Source organism: Ambystoma mexicanum, chromosome 4q (assembly GCF_040938575.1).
Source record: "Ambystoma mexicanum isolate Mex_15411 chromosome 4q, UKY_AmexF1_1, whole genome shotgun sequence".
NCBI classification, from domain to species: Eukaryota; Metazoa; Chordata; class Amphibia; order Caudata; family Ambystomatidae; genus Ambystoma; species Ambystoma mexicanum.
This window is the reverse complement of record NC_090928.1, coordinates 575,279,645-575,301,786: the sequence shown is the minus strand read 5'-3', so window position 1 is coordinate 575,301,786 and position 22,142 is coordinate 575,279,645. Positions and strand designations below refer to the sequence as shown.

The 22,142-nt window shown below is 48.7% G+C and overlaps 1 protein-coding gene across 1 annotated transcript in view; it reads left to right on the top strand.

Moving 5' to 3' along the window:
- The window catches only part of NMBR (neuromedin B receptor), a 673,932-nt gene extending 652,562 nt beyond the window's left edge, over positions 1 to 21,370 (top strand). Inside the window, exon 3 of the mRNA XM_069608116.1 lies at positions 19,884 to 21,370. Coding sequence (XP_069464217.1) covers positions 19,884 to 20,285 — 402 coding nt within the window. The 3' untranslated portion in view covers positions 20,286 to 21,370. The remainder of the gene's footprint in view (positions 1 to 19,883) is intronic.
- Positions 21,371 to 22,142: the final 772 nt, after the last annotated feature.

The following is a 22,142-nucleotide window of genomic DNA, read 5'->3' as shown; positions in this document are numbered from 1 at the left end:
AATATCAATCAAACAACTATCGAATACAATGAATTTGGCCTCTTTCCTTATACTGTCACTCTGCATCCCAGCTGGTTCGGCCTGTAACGTTGAGGACATGTCACTCACATGAAAGGTAGAATCTCTTATATCGTCTTCCACTATGTTCAGTGATATTGATGGTGTTTCATTGTCGTCCACTTCATTCTCTTCCATTGCAACATCTGTTCCTTCTCCGGCGATGGGTGAATAAAACAATTTCTTCAACTTTCTTGCGGTCTTAGTTTTTGCGGGTGTGGATTCTGTGAATTGATATCCGACTGCATCCGAACTACCAGGAGGACATTCACTATCAATGGCTGGTGGTGGTATAGCTCCGTTGTCAATCACTTCATATTCTTCCCATTGGCACGATGCATCTCCAGTCTCAAGTCCCTGCCAAAAGGTTTGACAAGCAACATCTCTCGTTCGCTTCACTGTCTGTGTAGATCTAGTTCGTACACCCACTCGCAACTAGAGGACAGATTGGAAAATGGATGTTCAGTTTAAACACAACTTACAGTATTGAACTATTAACAGTGAAAAACAACATAATATAGTGACCAGGACACTAACCTTCTTTTGCTTTCTTTTCTTTGAAACTTTCTGGCCTCGAACTTCAACATCAGGACGCTGTTGCTCCGACTCGTGTGTGCATGTCTCCACTTCCTCTTGCGCTGCAACGGCTATATTTTCATGATAAGCACATCCATCACGCACTGACGCTCCATCGACTCCCTGAAACATAGAACTTTCATTAGTATGTATAATAATATTGAAAACACAAAATGTACTTGGGGACCAATACCCACGTACATCTCAATAGCAAAACACGAATTAACGCTTTGTGTAGAACATTCAAACGACAATTATTCATGCATTGTAAATCTAGTTAGATGGAACTGTCAAGATCCATACCTCGGGCTCCTCATAGACTTCCATTGATGATATTATTGAAGATGATGCTTCAGTAACTCCCTGAAACACAGTAATTGCATTAGTATGGTTTTCTATTTTGTTAAAAAGAACATAAACTTTGTGCAGGCGTCAACGGCTCATCTAAATAGACCTGCACAAATGATCAGTTGTCTAAAATAAATAATGTATATCTAAATATGATTCGATTTGCTCGATCGTTGGAAGTGTCACCACCCAGAGATCTGCATCAACTACTAGTGGTGATGTTCTTGTAGAAGAAGCTCCGTCATCTCCCTGAAACATAGTACTTGCGTTAATAAAGAAGGAAGTATAGCGGATGTCATCAAGTCATATGATTTCGCTTGATCGAACTGTCAGTATCCATACCTCGAAATGCATAAGAACATCAAGGGACGCTGTAACTGCGGTGCACACTTCTGCAAGCTGTTGCGCCGACCCGTAACTGCATGCTCCCCCTTCTTCTTGGACTAATGCTCCATCGACTCCCTGAAACATAGGACTTTCATTAGTAATGAACACAATATTGAAAAAAGAAGACACATAGGAGGGCGACGACAGAAGGACATATCAATGGCTAAAAACGAAAGAAACATTGTGTGTAACAATCACGCTACAAGAATGCAAGATCTGATGATCTCCATTGATGGAACTGTCCGGAAACGTACCTCGAGCATCTGAGTGACATCAACGGTTGTCGTCAATGCGTTGGACTCCTCAGCATCTCCCTGAAAGACAGTACTTGCATTATTTTGGATAACAATAATTATAACTGAAAACAAAGACTAGAGGACGAGTACAAGGGTGTACCATTAGGTAAAATAATTACACGATAAATTAAAACTATTCATTTACATGACTAAAACAAGTCAGTGGCAGAATAGCTAAGTAAGGTTACCCGATAGGCGCTTGAAGTGGCTGATGACTGCAATAACGACACGGATGGAGAATCTTCCGCCTTCATATTGAGTGGATACATAAATGGGGAAATTATTGTTAGCTAATGCTACACACTACCGCAAGGCCGAGAGCTAAATACGTAAACTTGACTCACCTGTGGAGGGATGTGGACGAATAGAGTGGGAATAGCGGTTGAGAGCAATTTTCGCTTCGCTCGCGGTGTGTTCTTCTTTATTAGCAATGATGTGGAGTACATGTCTGAGCTAAAGTGCCTGCTGCAGATGCGGTATCGATCACCCCTCTTGTCCGCAAAGACTTCTAGGACTCTACTTTCAAGCTCAGACGGTGGATATCCGCAATATCGGACCCATTCTCTTATCTGATCTATTGTCTTAGGGAAAACATGCATTATAGTACCTTCAGATTTTTTATGGGTCTTCGAAGGGCAACCGCCAATGGAACAGGCAGGCATTGTGGAAAGTTCTGAAAAGTAAAGATTCTATATGAATACCAATGTGTTAAAAAATTAAATGACACATAAAAGGTTCAATGCAAGGTTCGCTTTGGTTCTTGGAACTATACACGTTATTCACATGCGGATAAGTATTTGAATAACTTTAAAAAAATAGAAAAATAATTTGACTAAACTCAGAACATGTGACTAGTTCCTTGCATGTACTGTCTTGAACGAAAAGACATTGGACGCAAAATGATTATGGTACATGGCCTTACCTTGACAAACAAACAGTTAGATGCAGGGATCAGAGTAGTTTCTTGTCGTAGAACAGGGAGCAGTTCACAGGTTGCAAACTGACGAGTTTCCTCGAAGTGGTCACGGAAGTTCACAGAGACGAAGAGCAGATAACCAGCACCTTCACGGGTTGACTAGCAAAGCGCAAAGAAGTTCTCATTAGAAATATGAAGTGGGTTATAAAGAATTCGAAACAGGGGTGTGTTTGTGAATGAATGACGTGTATATGTCGTGGCATTATGTGGTTTGCAGGGGGCCGTCCAGCGTGAGGGGGGATGCTTGGCAGGAGACACAGGGTCTGGAGGTAGACATGGGAACAACAACCCATGCTCTATAGACCACTTTGAAGTGTACATGGTCTTTGGCACCTCTTGGCCTTTATCGCTCCCTGACAGCTCCACTTGCCAGCACAAGTACCCTGGTGCGAACTGCCTTTGATAGGGCGGGGGGTGGATTGGGGCGGTGGTCGTGCAGACAAGACACAGGAAGACTCGTGAATGGAGACACACTTATCTGGATTGCAGGGGGCCGTGCAGCGTGAGGGGGGATGCTTGGCAGGAGACACAGGGTCTGGAGGTAGACATGGGAACAACAACCCATGCTCTATAGACCACTTTGAAGTGTACATGGTCTTTGGCACCTCTTGGCCTTTATCGCTCCCTGACAGCTCCACTTGCCAGCACAAGTACCCCGGTGCGAACTGCCTTTGATAGGGCGGGGGGTGGATTGGGGCGGTGTTCGTGCAGACAAGACTCGTTTGCCGCAGGGCCTCACCAAGGAGAGGCCATCTAACTGCATGTAAGAGGCAGGCTGCAGGATCTAGTACATGGAAGGCAGGGGGGTGAGTTTATAAATACCTCACCCTCCCAGGTGAATATATGGGTGCAGTTCACCCTGGAGACCCTGGATGCCTAGGCAGTTAGTCAGCAGCAGACTGGCCTGTGGTGGCAAGGCGGCACGGGCCAGAGGGGGTCATCTCTGTACCCGGTGCCCAAAAGGATGATTTATTATGATCAACCATATTGATTATTTACCTATAACCATGTTTTGTATCAATAAAATCCAACAGCCTTTTATTGCCAACGCTTGAACAAAGTGGTGTGGTAAGTATTTTTGGGGGAGGAGGCAAGGCCGGGAGGCTTGATGCCAACCCGCAAAATAACATATGTATGTCTGCTGCATATGGGTTCAACGGTTATGTGGATTGAAGGTGGGCGGCCAGCGTGAGGGAGGATGCTGGCCGGAGACATGTGGTGTGACAAGACAAGGCACAGGAAGACTATTCAATGGAGACACACTAGATTCATTTAAAAAATCAAAACAACCATTGTTAAAATATATGTTGGGTTTTATTTTAGATCTTAATTTCAATTGAACATAAATAATAAACATTACACTTTGTAAAGTTCCGGTTGCAGCACATCCAGGGAAAATCCGCGGTATTGTCCACTGTCGCTGGGGAAATGTTGTCTAATGGCAAGTACCGAAAAGGCAGGTATTACTCTCCAAACGCGGTGTCCGAGCCTCCCGTGAAGCCACCAAGTGAAGCAACGATAGGCCACCAGCCTGTACCACCTGTGAAAATGAAAGATGCAAACTGTATTAAAATGACAAAACTTTCTTATCACTGTCGATTCAGGTAAAAAATGTCATTCTGCTTTGAAAAAAATTCTATCTAGAAAATGCACAATATGGAACCAATTTACATGCCTTCGAATGATATGTAGATGTAATTTTATATGTGGGAGACGACCATGAAATAGTAGTGGCATCACTGACATCACAACCAGAGTATACTTACTCGTTACTCGGATTACGCGGACGAACAGTGCCGCGAAGTTCGTGCATAAGCACCATCATCATCCTCAACACGGTCCGTGAGAGGCAGGCTTCCCTGAACTCTGGCAGCTCGGTGATGCATTGCGGACTTGGCTCGCCTTCCGAAATGTAGGCCAAGCACCCGGAATTTTCACGGCAGCAGCAGTTCTCCTCCTCAGTTGGCATTAGCTTGCACCGATTGCACGTGCACCAGGTGGAGACGCCGTCCATGCGACATGGTCCAGGCTCTTCATCCGTTGACTGGTCCTCCCAACTGCCGTCCGAATCCCCATCGTTTTCGCGTGCTTGCCTTTCCAGTAGTTCTTCCTCGGTGTACTCGGGCTCGTACATATACGGCATTATTGTAGCCATTGTGTGGTAAAGAAAGTAAAATAATTTACAGAGATGGTACAGGTGTTCACAAGGCCTAGAAGCGGCAAAGGTAGTTGACCAGAGCACAGAAACGAGTCACAGAATACTCAAAGTAACACAGAGAGAGTAATGGAATCGAAATTCTGCTGCTGTGTGTTGTGAAACGGTGTGTTTATACTTATTGAGGAAAGAGGCGTCCTGCCATTTCCATGGCGACACGTCATTAGCTGAGGCGCAGCGATTGTTGACACGAAACGTGCTTTGGCGTTGGGAAATGGGCGGTACGCGTCTGGTGATGTCAGGCTCAGGGGCGGGGGATTTGATTTAGTGCCGCAAAAGCAGGTGAGCCAGGTCGATGGGGGGAAATGATAGGATTATCAGAAAATGGCGGCTGATTTCGAGTGCGTTAATGGACGAAAAGTCGGGTAAGGTCCATAGGAAAGTTTTCTACGATCTACCGATTTATGCTTAAAAACACATGGCCGAACCGTAGGGACAATAAAAAAAAAGTCCCGGAACTATCCTTTAACCTTTTTATAGGTATCGATCGCATCATGTTTTCTCTGACTTCACGTCAGTGTGCTCTTCTCCAAGTTCTCGAGGCACTGAAAATGTATGCAAGCCCAAGAATTCGGCTTCCATCCAATGACAAACTAAGAAAGTATTTGCACTCTGCTGAAGATCTGTTTTCTATGCTGGAATTTGGTTGAATACTTGCTACAAGCCAAAGTTCCGTAAACCTCTAATTGAAATAATGGTGTTTGTCCCTCCTGAGGGAGTGAGTTGCAGAAATGGGTTATCCAGTGGTCCAACTGGGTCTGTGGAAGTCCTGCCTGGGTCTGAGGATGTCATGACGCCTGACCTCAGGAACAGGACACTTGCTCCTATTGACATTAACCAAGTTTGTCCCTGTTGAATGGTGCAGTTCGCCTGTTGTGTGACATGGTCTGGGGAGTCCTACGTGGTCCTTGGGATGTCTTGACTCTTGACCCCAGGTACAGGACGAGTGGTCCTATTGGCCAGTAACATGATTTTTGGATTTCCTAGCTTTTTATCCACATTGACCACCAGTCCCTGCTTGGAGAGCGGGAGGAGTACTCCAGGATGTGGTCAGGATACTGTAAGCCTGACTGGTACTTAATTTACGCTGCGCAAAAAAAAGCGCCTGCTCGAAGGCTGATTACAGGCAGGAGTTTTTAGTGTCAGCAGGCTTTCAAAATCTTTATACGAAAAGTCAATATTTGCAAATAGAACACCTGCTTGTAAACAGCCGTGAAACACAGAAGATTTATTTTATATAATGCCCCCTGGACATTTTCCCCCTTCTTTGCAGCATTTCCAGCTGTCAAATAAGATCACGGTTTTGTATCTCGAACCAGTCCAAAGGTTTCAGAGTTTGATTTGGTTTAGCTCGCTTATGTTCTGGAGATTAGAATTTGAATCATAACCAGTTTTGAGAAGATCGATATTGGAGAAAACATGTGAAAGCACATTTCTGGAATACATCGCTTCATATGCCATGTATGTTCTGTTCGTACTATGATGATTTTATGGTTCAGTTGCAGATGCAGCATGACAAAGTGCAGTTGCTTTGTGTGGCATGCAACTCCTTAATGTGTTTTGTTACACATGCAATCTACTAGAACACCATTTGCTCTGTCTTGAATTAATACCACTGCAGTTATCCTACACGCTTTACAAATGGCGCACATTAGACTTCTGGCTTTGAAAGGTCCCCAGTTATGTCTTGAATGAATTAACCGACACCATGAATACACTATGAGAGATCCATTCTAACTTGAGGCCTTATTATTTGCATACACCAGGCCATGGGTCTCATTACACGGAATGCGGTAAGGGTTTACCAGTACCAGTAAGGGCACTGGTACCAGTAAACCCGTACCGCCTTACTACGAGGTCCCTTTGGGGGTCCCGACCTCAACGGCTGCTTTTACCAGCCGTTAAGGAACGGGCCCGCAAAGGGACCTTGGTGCTAATTACGGTACCGCAATTTGCGGTACCGTAATTAGCTCCTTCCCCATTCCCATTGAGCCATATGGGGGCAAAAATGGGAATGGGGAAGTGCCTTGGTGAATGGGGAATTACCGCCCCCGCTCACCTTGGAGTAGGGCGGTAATTCCGCCATCCACCAAGGCGGACATAGTAAAATACCAGCGGCAACCATGGTGCTAATAGCGCCATGGTTACCGCCTACCGTGTAATGAGGCCCCATGTCTTTTAAAACACGTTTTAAAAATAATATTTCATTACAAATCTGCATTGTAGCAATAACAAAAACATGAACCAGGATTTGTTGTCAATACATATTTGCAGGATATTGGGTGATTCTTCTAGCCACATTTGAGGGCTGAATAGACAAGCAATGAAAACAAGTCAATACAATATAATGACAGTATTTCCCCTGGGAAGCTTCTGGGATAGAAAAGGAAAATAATCGATTTTTGACACCATAGTACAAGATACAGGAGCCTATCTCCTGGACTAGTTGGTGATTAATAGATTAAACTCATTTATTCGAAAATACAAACACATGTTGCTTATATTTTTCACAATGTTAAATCTTGGTAAGTAATGCTGCATGTTGAATGGAATGCTGAGAGCGCGACAGCCAATCAGTTTCGTGTGGAATGTCTTTGAGAACTGAGCTAATTCAAACTGATGACTGGATGAGAAGTAACTGCAGGAGGTGTGGTATTATCTCATTGGTTTCATGCATGTCATTGTGTGTGTGTGAGGGACATGTCTTCATTTACATACTTGCCATTGGGGTTATGTTATGTAATTGGCATTTCTATGTGGGTGGATGCAATACTTGGGTGGGTCTTTGGCATGTGGAGGCTGGCCATAAGGGCCAGGGATCTAGATTGTGATGACGTGTTGGCTGGGGGACATGTGTCAGGGCCTGCTGGCAGGTGCCCCGCACTGCTGGGGGGTGGGGGTGCAGGGGATATGTGTCGGGGCCTGTTGGCAGGTGCCCCGCACTGCTGGGAGGGGGTGTGCAAGGGGACATGAGTGGGGGCCTGCTGGCAGGTGCCCCTCAGTGCTGGGGGGTGGGGGTGCAAGAGGACATGAGTGGGGGGCCTGCTGGCAGGTGCCCTGCACTGCTGGGGAGTGGGGGTGCAGGGGGACATGAGTGGGGGCCTGCTGGCAGGTGCCCCTCAGTGCTGGGGGTTGGGGGTGCAAGGGGACATGAGTGGGGGCCTGCTGGCAGGTGCCCCTCAGTGCTTGGGGTGCAAGGGGACATGAGTGGGGGCCTGTTGGCAGGTGCCCCACACTGCTGGCGGGTGGGTGTGCAAGGGAACATGAGTGGGGGCCTGCTGGCAGGTGCCCTGCACTGCTGGGGGGTGGGGGTGCAAGGGGACATGGGTAGGACATGAGTGGGGGCCTGCTGGCAGGTGCCCCACACTGCTGGGGGTGGGGGTGCAAGGGGAAATGAGTGGGACATGAGTGGGGGCCTGCTGGCAGGTGCCCCATACTGCTGGGGGGTGGGTGTGCAAGGGGACATGAGTGGGGGCCTGCTGGCAGGTGCCCCTCAGTGCTGGGGGGTGGAGGTGCAAGGGGACATGAGTGGGGGCCTGCTGGCAGGTGCCCCTCAGTGCTGGGGGTGCAAGGGGACATGAGTGGGGGCCTGTTGGCAGGTGCCCCGCACTGCTGGGGGTGTGTGCAAGGGGACATGAGTGGGGGCCTGCTGGCAGGTTCCCCTCAGTGCTGGGGGGTGGGGGTGCAAGGGGACACTGGGGGGGTGGGGGTGCAGGGGGACATGAGTGGGACATGAGTGGGTGCCTGCTGGCAGGTGCCCCGCACTGCTGGGGGTGTGTGCTGGGGGTGTGTGCAAGGGGACATGAGTGGGGACCTGCTGGCAGGTGCCCCTCAGTGCTGGGGGGTGGGGGTGCAAGGGGACATGAGTGGGGGCCTGCTGGCAGGTGCCCTGCACTGCTGGGGAGTGGGGGTGCAGGGGGACATGAGTGGGACATGAGTGGGTGCCTGCTGGCAGGTGCCCCGCACTGCTGGGAGGGGGTGTGCAAGGGGACATGAGTGGGGGCCTGCTGGCAGGTGCCCCTCAGTGCTGGGGGGTGGGGGTGCAAGAGGACATGAGTGGGGGGCCTGCTGGCAGGTGCCCTGCACTGCTGGGGAGTGGGGGTGCAGGGGGACATGAGTAGGGGCCTGCTGGCAGGTGCCCCTCAGTGCTGGGGGTTGGGGGTGCAAGGGGACATGAGTGGGGGCCTGCTGGCAGGTGCCCCTCAGTGCTTGGGGTGCAAGGGGACATGAGTGGGGGCCTGTTGGCAGGTGCCCCACACTGCTGGCGGGTGGGTGTGCAAGGGAACATGAGTGGGGGCCTGCTGGCAGGTGCCCTGCACTGCTGGGGGGTGGGGGTGCAAGGGGACATGGGTAGGACATGAGTGGGGGCCTGCTGGCAGGTGCCCCACACTGCTGGGGGTGGGGGTGCAAGGGGACATGAGTGGGACATGAGTGGGGGCCTGCTGGCAGGTGCCCCATACTGCTGGGGGGTGGGTGTGCAAGGGGACATGAGTGGGGGCCTGCTGGCAGGTGCCCCTCAGTGCTGGGGGGTGGAGGTGCAAGGGGACATGAGTGGGGGCCTGCTGGCAGGTGCCCCTCAGTGCTGGGGGTGCAAGGGGACATGAGTGGGGGCCTGTTGGCAGGTGCCCCGCACTGCTGGGGGTGTGTGCAAGGGGACATGAGTGGGGGCCTGCTGGCAGGTGCCCCTCAGTGCTGGGGGGTGGGGGTGCAAGGGGACACTGGGGGGGTGGGGGTGCAGGGGGACATGAGTGGGACATGAGTGGGTGCCTGCTGGCAGGTGCCCCGCACTGCTGGGGGTGTGTGCAAGGGGACATGAGTGGGGACCTGCTGGCAGGTGCCCCTCAGTGCTGGGGGGTGGGGGTGCAAGGGGACATGAGTGGGGGCCTGCTGGCAGGTGCCCTGCACTGCTGGGGAGTGGGGGTGCAGGGGGACATGAGTGGGACATGAGTGGGTGCCTGCTGGCAGGTGCCCCGCACTGCTGGGAGGGGGTGTGCAAGGGGACATGAGTGGGGGCCTGCTGGCAGGTGCCCCTCAGTGCTGGGGGGTGGGGGTGCAAGAGGACATGAGTGGGGGGCCTGCTGGCAGGTGCCCTGCACTGCTGGGGAGTGGGGGTGCAGGGGGACATGAGTGGGGGCCTGCTGGCAGGTGCCCCTCAGTGCTGGGGGTTGGGGGTGCAAGGGGACATGAGTGGGGGCCTGCTGGCAGGTGCCCCTCAGTGCTTGGGGTGCAAGGGGACATGAGTGGGGGCCTGTTGGCAGGTGCCCCACACTGCTGGCGGGTGGGTGTGCAAGGGAACATGAGTGGGGGCCTGCTGGCAGGTGCCCTGCACTGCTGGGGGGTGGGGGTGCAAGGGGACATGGGTAGGACATGAGTGGGGGCCTGCTGGCAGGTGCCCCACACTGCTGGGGGTGGGGGTGCAAGGGGACATGAGTGGGACATGAGTGGGGGCCTGCTGGCAGGTGCCCCATACTGCTGGGGGGTGGGTGTGCAAGGGGACATGAGTGGGGGCCTGCTGGCAGGTGCCCCTCAGTGCTGGGGGGTGGAGGTGCAAGGGGACATGAGTGGGGGCCTGCTGGCAGGTGCCCCTCAGTGCTGGGGGTGCAAGGGGACATGAGTGGGGGCCTGTTGGCAGGTGCCCCGCACTGCTGGGGGTGTGTGCAAGGGGACATGAGTGGGGGCCTGCTGGCAGGTGCCCCTCAGTGCTGGGGGGTGGGGGTGCAAGGGGACACTGGGGGGGTGGGGGTGCAGGGGGACATGAGTGGGACATGAGTGGGTGCCTGCTGGCAGGTGCCCCGCACTGCTGGGGGTGTGTGCTGGGGGTGTGTGCAAGGGGACATGAGTGGGGACCTGCTGGCAGGTGCCCCTCAGTGCTGGGGGGTGGGGGTGCAAGGGGACATGCGTGGGGGCCTGCTGGCAGGTGCCCTGCACTGCTGGGGAGTGGGGGTGCAGGGGGACATGAGTGGGGGCCTGCTGGCAGGTGCCCCGCACTGCTGGGGGGTGGGGGTGCAAGGGGACATGTGTGGGGGCCTGCTGGCAGGTGCCCCTTAGTGCTGGGTGTGCAAGGGGACATGAGTGGGGGACTGCTGGCAGGTGACCCTCAGTGCTGGGGGGTGGGGGTGCAAGGGGACATGAGTGGGGGCCTGCTGACAGGTGCCCTGCACTGCTGGGGGTGGGGGTGCAAGGAGACATGGGTGGGACATGAGTGGGGGCCTGCTGGCAGGTGCCCCACACTGCTGGGGGTGGGGGTGCAAGGGGACATGAGTGGGACATGAGTGGGTGCCTGCTGGCAGGTGCCCCACACTGCTGGGGGGTGGGTGTGCAAGGGGACATGAGTGGGGGCCTGCTGGCAGGTGCCCCTCAGTGCTGGGGGGTGGAGGTGCAAGGGGACATGAGTGGGGGCCTGCTGGCAGGTGCCCCTCAGTGCTGGGGGTGCAAGGGGACATGAGTGGGGGCCTGTTGGCAGGTGCCCCACACTGCTGGGGGGTGGGTGTGCAAGGGAACATGAGTGGGGGCCTGCTGGCAGGTGCCCTGCACTGCTGGGGGGGGTGGGGGTGCAGGGGACATGAGTGGGACATGAGTGGGGGCCTGCTGGCAGGTGCCCTGCACTGCTGGGGTTGGTGCTGCAAGGGGACATGAGTGGGGGCCTGCTGCCAGGCGCCCCTGACTGCTGGGGGGTGGGGGTGCAAAGGGACATGAGTGGTACATGAGTGGGGGCCTGCTGGCAGGTGCCCTGCACTGCTGGGGGGGGTGGGTGTGCAAGGGGACATGAGTGGGGGCCTGCTGGCAGGTGACCCTCAGTGCTGGGGGGTGGGGGTGCAAGGGGACATGAGTGGGGGCCTGCTGGCAGGTGCCCTGCACTGCTGGGGGGTGGGGGTGCTGGGGGAGATGAGTGTGTGCCTGCTGGCAGGTGCCCTGCACTGCTGTGTGGTGGGGGTGCAAGGGGGTAATGCGTTGCTGACCACTAGTGCAAGGTGACATGTGGCTTGGCTGGGGGGGCATGCCCATGGTGGATGGGCTGCCTGCGGGACATGACCAGGGGTGCAGGGTAGTTTTCTGTGGTGTGGTCTGCCTGCAGGCGCTGTGGAGGGTGTAGACGGAACACCTGGGAGGACCCACACTGCCAATTCACGTGTAGGACTCCCCTGCACCCCCGAAATACATGTACCCCACTCGCACAGGGCCTATCGCGTGTGAAACTTGCCCGCACCCCAGTAATACACGTACCCTGCTGAAATCGCGTGTGGAACTTCCCGCGTACCCCGGTAATACACGCACCCTGCTGAAATCGCGTGTGGAACTTCCCGCACACCCCAATAATACACGTACCCTGCTGAAATCGCGTGTGGAACTTCCCGCGCACCCCAGTAATACAGGTACCCTGCTGTGATCACGTGTTAAACTTCCACGCACCCCAGAAATACACGTACCCTGCTGTAATCGTGTGTGGAACTTCCCGCGCACCTCAGTAATACAGGTACCCTGCTGTGATCGCGCGTTACACTTCCACGCACCCCAGAAATACACGTACCCTGCTGTAATCGCGTGTTGAACTTCCCCGCACCCCAAAATACACGTACCCTGCTGAAATCGCATGTGTAACTTCCCGCGCACCCCTGTAATACACGTGCCCTGCTGAAATCGCGTGTCAAACTTCCCCGCACCCCAGAAATGCACATACCCTGCTGAAATCGCATGTGTAACTTCCCGCGCACCCCAGTAATATAGGTACCCTGCTGAAATCACGTGTAAAAGTGCCCCGCACCCCAGAAATACACATACCCTGCTGAAATCGCGTGTGGTACTTCCCGCGCACCCCAGTAATACTGGTACCCTGCTGAAATTGCGTGTAAAATTTCCCCGCACCCCAGAAATACACGTACCCTGCTGGAATCGCGTGTGGAACTTCCCGTGCACCCCTGTAATACACATACCCTGCTGTAATCGCATGTTGAACTTCCCCGCACCCCAGAAATACACATACCCTGCTGAAATCGCGTGTGGAACTTCCCGCGCACCCCAGTAATACACGTTCCCCGCTCGCCGTTTGCTGTTTGGCAGCCCTGTATACTGGTCCAGGGTTAGCGCAGCCCTTTGCGATTAATTGGGAATTTTGATGGCTTTTCTTTGCGCGAGGGCGTTCTTGGGGGCGTAACTGGCGCAGCTGCAGGGTCGCTGCGCCACTCTGCGCCACGGCTGGTTTTGGAGGCTGAAATCCATGAATACGCTGTGCGCGGATATCGATTTTAGCGCACACGGCTGGCGCAGACATTCGCACTGGCACACTGTGCGCCAGCCGCGTGCGCCACTTTTGTGCGAAATTCTATGAATTATCCTGTGTATAGTTTAGATTGCTGTGTCCACATATAACAAAGTACATTTTACTTTTAATATGTTCCTCTCAATATTTGAGTGGCCTTTCTGAATGCATAACAAATGATTATACATTTTTAATTTAGCCCAAACAGAAAGCAGAACCTCATCTGTACATTTTTCTCTTAGCATCACATATTTAATTCATTCATGCACTTTGTCTATTAGTGGTATGAGCCGTTGGCATGTTCCTTTCATTAGAATCCACACTATCTTTCTAGTGTGTCTTTTTAAGTGAAAATAAGTGTTGGAATCTCTGAACACAACAGACTTTGTGCAAGATTCTCATAAAATGGTGCAAGCAAAAAGGTGCAGATGATTCACTTTATTTTTTGCTTGTGCCACTTTAAAAACTGAACAGGTCATCTTATCACAAAGGTGACCTGCACATCTCTTGAGGGCTGGGCAACAGTACAAAAGGCTCTACGCAGTACCCTTCCATACATTAGTCATGGGCTCACTCCTGACTCTAACATATGACTGGCTCGCAGAACACTTCATAGTGATAGGCCCCTAAATGGCCTATTATTGCTAAATGTAAAAAAACGCTGTATGGGTGGTAGAAATGCAAATGTGACAGCAGCATTTCATAACGATGCTGTCACACTTAAAAAAAGCATGACAGTGGGCCTCATTACGAGGTGGGCGGTAAGGGATACCGGGCACCGATAAGGAGACCGGTGCCGGTGATCCCTTACCGCCCTATTCCAAGGTCCCTTGGCGGGGACCGTAAGGAATGTGTGGTCTGACCACACGTCCCTTACGGGCTCCGCTAAGGGACCAGGGCGCTAATAACGGGCTTGCAAGTCGCGAGCCCGTTATCAGCGCCCTCCCCATTCCCATTGAGCCCTATGGAGGCTCAAATTGGAATGGGGAATGGTTTGTTCAATGGGGACTTAACAGTCCCGCCAGGGTCAGACTACACCGGTAAATCCCCATTGAACAAGACCGGACTTGGTCACGGTATGGGAGGCAGCCATGGTGCTAATAGGACCATGGCTACTGCCCATCTTGTAATGAGGCCAAGTGTCAGAAATAACCTTTTCGTGCATTGTGCATTCTCTGAATCTGTTCCAAACGGGTGTAGGGGAATGTGTTTGTTTTCCCATTTGTGAATTTGGGATTTGCATTGAAATGCACACACATACCCCAACCCCCTTATTTGCTCTAATGTGCAAATGGGGCTACACATGTGATGCACACATTCAAATGCCCTTTATGACAACAGCACATCTTTACTGACGCCAGACATGATATGCGCCCATTATGTAGGTGCACTGGGGGTCATTTTGAAAGTCCTGTGGATCATGGGAAAAAAGGTGTGTTGGCAGGTGCTGAATAATGCCTTATTTACACTTTTTCCCTATTTTGGGGATTTTATTTTTGTTTTGAGGTGGAATTTGGACAATGAATGGACTCACCATTTCAAGCATGCAACCCAGCTCTGCCATAAAGCAACACATGCCTTAACCCCAACATACATGTTCATGCAAGTTTTAAGCCAATCTATTCCTATGGAATCTGCCCACGTTTTATGCCTGGTAAAAGCAGGGATACATTGTGAATGCCTCCTGCAACTATTAATTGCAGGTGAAGGATACAACTTTTCACTACATAGATGTAAAGAAAGGTGTTAAGGCACGTTTGCCTCTTTTAGCACTTTTTGTTACCACTATGTCTTAGACAGGAGTATAAGGTTTTTCTAGGATTGTTTTTTAGGGGCGGTTTAATGATATACACTATCATATGAAAAGTGCCCAATGGGCTTGTCCTGTGGCCTTGTCCTGAGTTACTTGAACCAAACATGGTGGCCTTTGGCTGGATAGCATGTGACATGGTGCCCCGAGCCACCCAAAGCGATCCAGAGTGGCCACTAGACATGGCCAGCAGTACATGCTCCATCCAGGCTCTTCTCCCCTCAGGCACCTGGCCCTCCAAAGTCACTTTGCGTGGCAACTGAACATGGCCTATGCAATTGACCATTGCCCAGCTCGTCATCCCTGCCCAAGATGCTTCTGTGCGGCCCAATGGGATGGCTTTCAGTCATGCTTCTGCCGCCGCCAAGCCAAACCGGAGTGTCTGCCGGGTAAGGGCAGTGGCCATAGCCAGTAGTCACTTTGTCCCCCCGCCCCACCGGGAGCTACCCAAAGTGTTGACTGGCCATGGCTTGCAATCATGACCATTGGCCACTGTGCCTGGGCCATGACCTTTGCCCATGCGCTGGGACCCCACATATTAATAGTTAACAGATTTAGCAGTTGGTGAACAACTTAATTTAGGTCGTAACTGTATTTACAAAATTGGCCTAATTTGTCAATTTAAAACAACATGTTCATGGGCCCTCAAGGAATGCCACATTCAAAACGGCATCTTGTTCTTGGTTCAAGATTGTCCATGGGCTGTGCCTTGTCCCCACAGAATGTTACTGTCTCCTATGCCCCCTGCATTCAGTCCCCATCTCTTTTTCTTCTCTGACCAGTTTCACAGAAGGGGTGGAGAGGCAAAGAGGCAAGGAACAGCCCCTGCAATGGCATAGACAACTCCCTCCTTCCCTTTATAGCTGCTATCTCTAAATGGCTGTTATAGAAAGGACAAGGGGTTCTGCGCCCAGGACGGTCATGTTTTCTGCCACCCTGCAAAAGGCACTGGGAGACAGGACAAATAAACAAAACATGATGGCTAAAACATTAAAGTTTTGTTTAAATATTGTTTGCAAGATTTACTGAGTGGTGAGTATTTCATAGTACAGCACTGTTACCTGAATTCCCCTGTAGGAACTCCCAGGCTTAACACAAACTTCAATTTTTTGGCATATAAATAGAAATTAATCTTGTTGTCCAGCAGGTCGCCAACCACTGATAATTTTGTCAGGAATGCAAATTGAGTTTTATGGACTTGGCCAAAATTACAACATTTTTCGGCACACGTTTCAAAAGGCAACAATATCCGCTACAACTGGGAACTATGTGAAAATATTGATTGTTGCCCTGTTTCGAAAATCATCCTCTCTCCTTGCATTGGGCTTAATAAGAGTGCTCTTATAGTCGATAAACAATACATGTTATAATGACTACACATGATGATTTCATATAATTCTCATTATCAGTGGTGTATCATAATCCCTGTTCCCCCCTCCCCTCGGCCCCCCTTGTAAAATGTGTGGAGTAGCCATAATGCCAAGAGACTTACATAGGCCTTTGGCGAATGTGGGGAGACCAAAATAGCTCCCCTTCCCGTCTTGCTCCACAGGGGCTACAGGGGCTTCCCATTCACCCTTCCTCAAGATCAGTGGATTTCAATAACCTTGTCAGGCGTATGTCTGTCCTGGAACACGTGCATGCTTTCCTGTTCATCAAAAAAGGTGAATGGATGCAAATAATTGACGAATATGAATTTAATACAGAGGGCTAAACTTGAAACACTTCCCACAGCGTTTATAATCTGAAAGGTTACATGTCTTTCCATCGAAATGTTTCCATCCATGGTTTGTTCCATCAAAATCTATAATGTATTGCAGCACTGGACAGCTCCCTCTAATTTGTGGTGTTTATCGTTTATTGGGGGGTCCCCCGAAACCACCCCACAACTCCCAGGGGTCCCCTCTTCCTAAACCCCCTGAACCCCCATTCCTCAACCCATTCAATTACGAACAAAATTAACCCTTTCCTCAGCCCATTGAATTACCAACCCAAACATCCATGCATCTATTTTAAATGTATGTTTGAGTTGGAAATCCATCGAAATTCTTTGAATAAATATGCTTTTCCATGGAAAAGCATTTCAATGAATGAATTTTGATAGATAATGATTCAATGGAAATTAATTCGATGGAAAGACTGAATACCAATCTGAAAGAAAGTATAATATAATATATGCTTTTAATCAAAAGTAACATAGGCAGATTGAAATGCCAAACGTGGAAAGGTGTATCTCAAAGGAATTTCAAGGGCGTGTGTAACATAGAACAAGATATACCAACGTTGTGTAAAAGTGCAAAGATGGTATAGTTTTTTATTATTATAATATTTATTTGTGTTGGTTTTACCAAACCTTTTCAAAAGTTAAAACAATCCATTTCATGATAGTGAAAGTACAAAGATTGTACTTAATACGATTAAATAATAAATACAATAAAGAATAAATATAAAGATAGTAAATATTAGCTCCATTAAATTATCAGTAGAAGAAAAAGTCAGTATTTCAGTCATTTAACATATAAACACATCAACACTTCAGATAAACGAGCTAATTAATAAGATTACAACTATTTAAAAAAAATCTAAGAACAGCTTAACTGAGAGAAACTGATTTCCCATGCATAATGTTCAGCCATAGAAGGTCCACAATGCACGTTGGTAACATATTTACTGAGATTTTCAATTCTCTGAGACCTTAAGGCTAAACAATAAAGTTACCGATGTGGTAAAGTTTCTTTTTCATGAGGACATTTACAAAATTGGCAATAAGATTGCGCATCCGGAAGCTTACTTCTGATAGAGAGAATTTAATTTGTAGGTAACACATTCAGCTTGAAGTGCATGAAATAGTTTCTCGATTTCCTATTAGGAAAGCATTTCAGATATGATTTGATCGAACCAAATTCCTTTTGAGTAGAAATGACCTGTTCATAAAGACGAGAACTTGACACTCTGTCAACAGAATTTGCCAAATCCTTTATTTGCCTTATCCGGAACCTTCAATAAAGTTTCCACAGAAATTCCCAAGGTATCCAAAGACTGCAGACATTCATAATAAAAAGCACGGACAAAACCATCCTTTGTTGTGCCTTCCCAAACCTCTTTTCTCAAGGAGCAATATAAACTTTAATCAGTATTAACAAGCTATTTCCGAAAGAGGGTTAAACGCCTCCATAGGACAATGCTCTGAAGTGACAGTAGACCCAGTTCATAGGGAATAGTGGGAAATGTGACACACTTGGGAATGAAATATAACACTGAACACCAAATAGATGCTTCATAGACGCCTAGTTCGTGTAATATCCACCCAGGAAAACATTCTAATCCAAAACATAGCCTCAGAATCACTTTTTCCATCTCAAATTTTACGATCGGGACAGCAGAGAATGTTCCATATTTATTGTCAACCTTTTTCATTTGTGCTGCCAATGAGAGGGATGTTTCTCTCAGGTAATTCCTGTAAAAAAACTTAGTAGGCTGGGTGATAATAGGAAAGCCCAAATATTTCATATCCACTTTCACTTGAAGTTTGATTTGGTTCAAGAACCACGAGGGTTGCTTTTTACTTTTTTGTTTCAACATCTGTAAAATCACACTTCTTTGGGGATTAATACTTACATTATTTGACACAATATATTGATTGAAGGCTTCAATTAACCTTTGCAGTCCAATTGGAGTGTGATCAACCAATATAAAATCCTCTCCATGTGCAGCCCATGCAATTTTGCCCCCCCTAACAAAAGAAGCCCTTGCCAGTGAGGCACAAACATCGGATACATATAAGTTAGAAAGACAAGGGGCCAGTATACAACCCTGCCTCGGGCCATTGGGAGTCGAAATCGGGCCAGTCAAAAGCCCATCATTGTTCAACCTTACTTGAATTCGAGAGTCCTCATGAAAATGGACTAGAATCCTCAATAATCCCCCCAGAAGTCCTAGTTGATTGAGTTTTTGCCATAACAGAGGTTGATCTACCTTGTCGAAAACCACAGAAAGGTCCATAGATGCTACACATACAGGAGTAGATTTCTCTTTCCAAGCTAAATGAACAGAAGGCCCCCACAGTCAGTACCCATGAATTTCCTAAAACCCATTTGTTTCGGCTCAAGGATGTTATTAATGGTGCACCATTCAACAACATGCTCCAAAATCAGTGCGGCAAATATTTTAGAATCGGCGACCACAATCGCAATCACGCGGTAATTTACTGGAGATTGTTTGTCTCTCTTTTTGTAAATTGGGATAACGTAAGAGGTGTTCCATGAATTAGGAGTGGACATAGGAGTTACGATGTCCGTAAACAGTACAGGGTTTTTCACAAAGCCCACCTGAGGTTGGTAAATTCTCGTTTGTGAGGGCTTTGTGGTTGCCAAATGGCCCTACATCAGCAAGTCCGTTTCATGCTTGGGTAAATTCATTGGATTCCTAAAAGCAGGAGCCTTCTATAGGAATCCATTGTAAATGTCCCCTGCAAGCATCACCTATACGTCACAGTGCAGAAAGGTGTTAAGTGATATCACATTTTTAACACATTTTTTGCACATTGTAGTGTAATGATGAAAACTGGATGGAGGGGACCTTATTACACAAATGTGCACACAAAGTAATTCCCACATGTGTAATTTCAACTTTAAAAAAGGAAAAATGAGGCAATATGTCAATCACACATCACACATTTTACTAGTAGATTTTGCTAATACATTTCCTTCTTTGTTGCTATAGCATGTAAGATGCTTCCTCATTCAGAGATGAAACAAAGACTGGTTTCCATTCATCCAATCTCTGTTTACTCACATGAAAAAAAATATCTCTCTGTTGACAAATTGCGACACTTGTAGTTATTTGATGTTTGAAAGACGTGTGCAATATTTAGTAAATGTTAAAAATTAATTGCTTAAACTGAGAAATGTGGTATCAGCTTTATCCAATGTCATTTGACCTTTTTAAATTCTGTGTTTCAGATGGAAACGCGAAAGCGGCTCGCCAAAATAGTGCTGGTCTTCGTTGGTTGCTTTGCTCTCTGCTGGTTCCCCAACCACGTGCTCTACATGTACCGCTCCTTCAACTACAAAGAGATTGACCACTCGCTGGGCCATTTGATCGTCACCCTGGTGGCCCGCGTCTTGAGCTTCTGCAATTCATGCGTCAACCCGTTTGCCCTCTACTTGCTAAGCGAGAGTTTCAGGAGACATTTCAACAGCCAGCTGTGCTGCCGCCGGAAGCGGCACCGCGAGCGTTCAACCAGTTACCTTCTCAGCTCCTCCGCCATTCGAATGACTTCTCTGAAAAGCAATGCACGCAACACTGTGACCAGCACCACTCTCCTGAACGGACACAGTCTGCGGCAGGAGGTGTCACTGTGATTGCATCCGACACCTGCATGATCTCAAAATGACACTCGGCTCTTAGCTGCGGGGCTACTTTAAAGCAAAAACACAGAAAGTACAAATAAGGGACAGTATTTGGCAAGATCTTTAAATATCCTCAACATGGTGATATGCTATGATAGGTTATTTATAATGTGCTTAATACTCAGAGGTATCTAAGCGTGATCCCGGGGATCGAACCTGTGTGGCTCCGTGTAGTCTTGTTTCCAAGGCGAGCACGTTGCCGCAGAGCTATCCTCCCTAGACGACAAAGAATCATTACTGCTGGAAAGTGGGGCCATGTCTCCTTCAGAAATACTGACTTGGTTTATTGTGTGCATGTCCTTTCTGCATTCCTACTGCATCTTGTAAAATAAGAAATGGTTCTGACACAGTTCTAACATTTGAAGGAGACATATTTTTTGTCAAACGTCAGTGTTGTGTGTAAGACATCCTTGTTTGCTAGATGTCCTCCTTGGTCTGTACTCATTATACACAACATGGTGATCAGCAGCATTTGACTTTTTAATCCTACCTCTCAGGCATGAGGGTGGGACTCATGACAAAGAGCAGTTGAGGCAAAGAATGATTGGCAAAGGTACAAGGCTAAGAAAAGAGAAGCGACAACTGCAATCCAAATTCTATTGTTCGCCCTTATTTATGTAAATAATTCCCTTTATTAAAATGAGTTTTGTTTGTGTGATTTTCTCTTTTCTTATTTGATCTTGCACCACCAAACCTCCAGATGCAGAACTTGCAGTGCTGATAACTGCAGAGCAGGCGGATCAAATCTCTCGGGACTGGTATACTGAGTTGTGCTAAGGGGTCTTGAAGTGTGTGTATTGAGAAGGCAAAACATTCTGCTTAGTTTGCTACTGACAAGGTCTGCTGAGAGAGAGGAGCTGGGTAGAGAGTTGCCATCAATCAAATAACTATGTATTCAAAGCAGCAAAGAGGAATATATATCAGGGAACAATGAAGGAATCAAATACATGAATTACCACTGGAGGAACCGTATGCATGAGGCAGCAGTCAAGTAAGGAGCAATAAAGATGAGGCCTCAATCAAAGGGTGATAGATATGAGGTAGACATCACACGGCACACTGTACTTTCCCTTTCCCGAGACACCAAGGAGCAGAAGAATAGAAGCAACAGTCATGCAGCAAGAGGAATGGCAAGGCCAGGCAGCAAATGTACACACTGAAGTGATAATGAGGAGGCTATTTAGTTAAGGCAGCAAGAAAAGGGCGCAAACTAAGCAAAGCCGACCAGCCAGGAAAGTCCCAGTGTGATGAGCTGCTCCAGACAACTCTGAGCTAAGGGACTTGGATGCACATTTAGTCTTTCATGTTCACTGATCAATTCTCCATGACTTTCCATCCTCGTGGTGGAAGCATTGTGAGTCTTCTTGGCACTAACAATTATCTTTAAAAAAGACCATGCCTGTAGTGATCCCCATTTACCTAAAGGGCTGTGGTGGTGGTGTGAGGATATGCTCAAAGCGATCTGTTGATGGGGGCAGCAGAAAGGGGAATGGTCTGTAATTTCATGGCTATGATTCAACATACAATATGTGGCACTGAGTAAGACATTGCAGAATGCCAGGCATTTTGTGTGTATATATAATTTGCATTTGCCCTTTAACATACTTTTGCATGCAGAAAAGGATAGCAAATTGGCAGGGTATAGTAGACTGTCCTGTTCATGGAAATACTCCAGTTGCAATTTTATGTGGGGCTGGCTGTGTCAGTTGCTAATGCCTGTCCTGTCTATGCCATGCATTGCATTGCTATCCCATGTGTGGATGAGTGGCATTGCGGTTGGAATATCTGTGAGGTGTCAGTGGGCAGTTG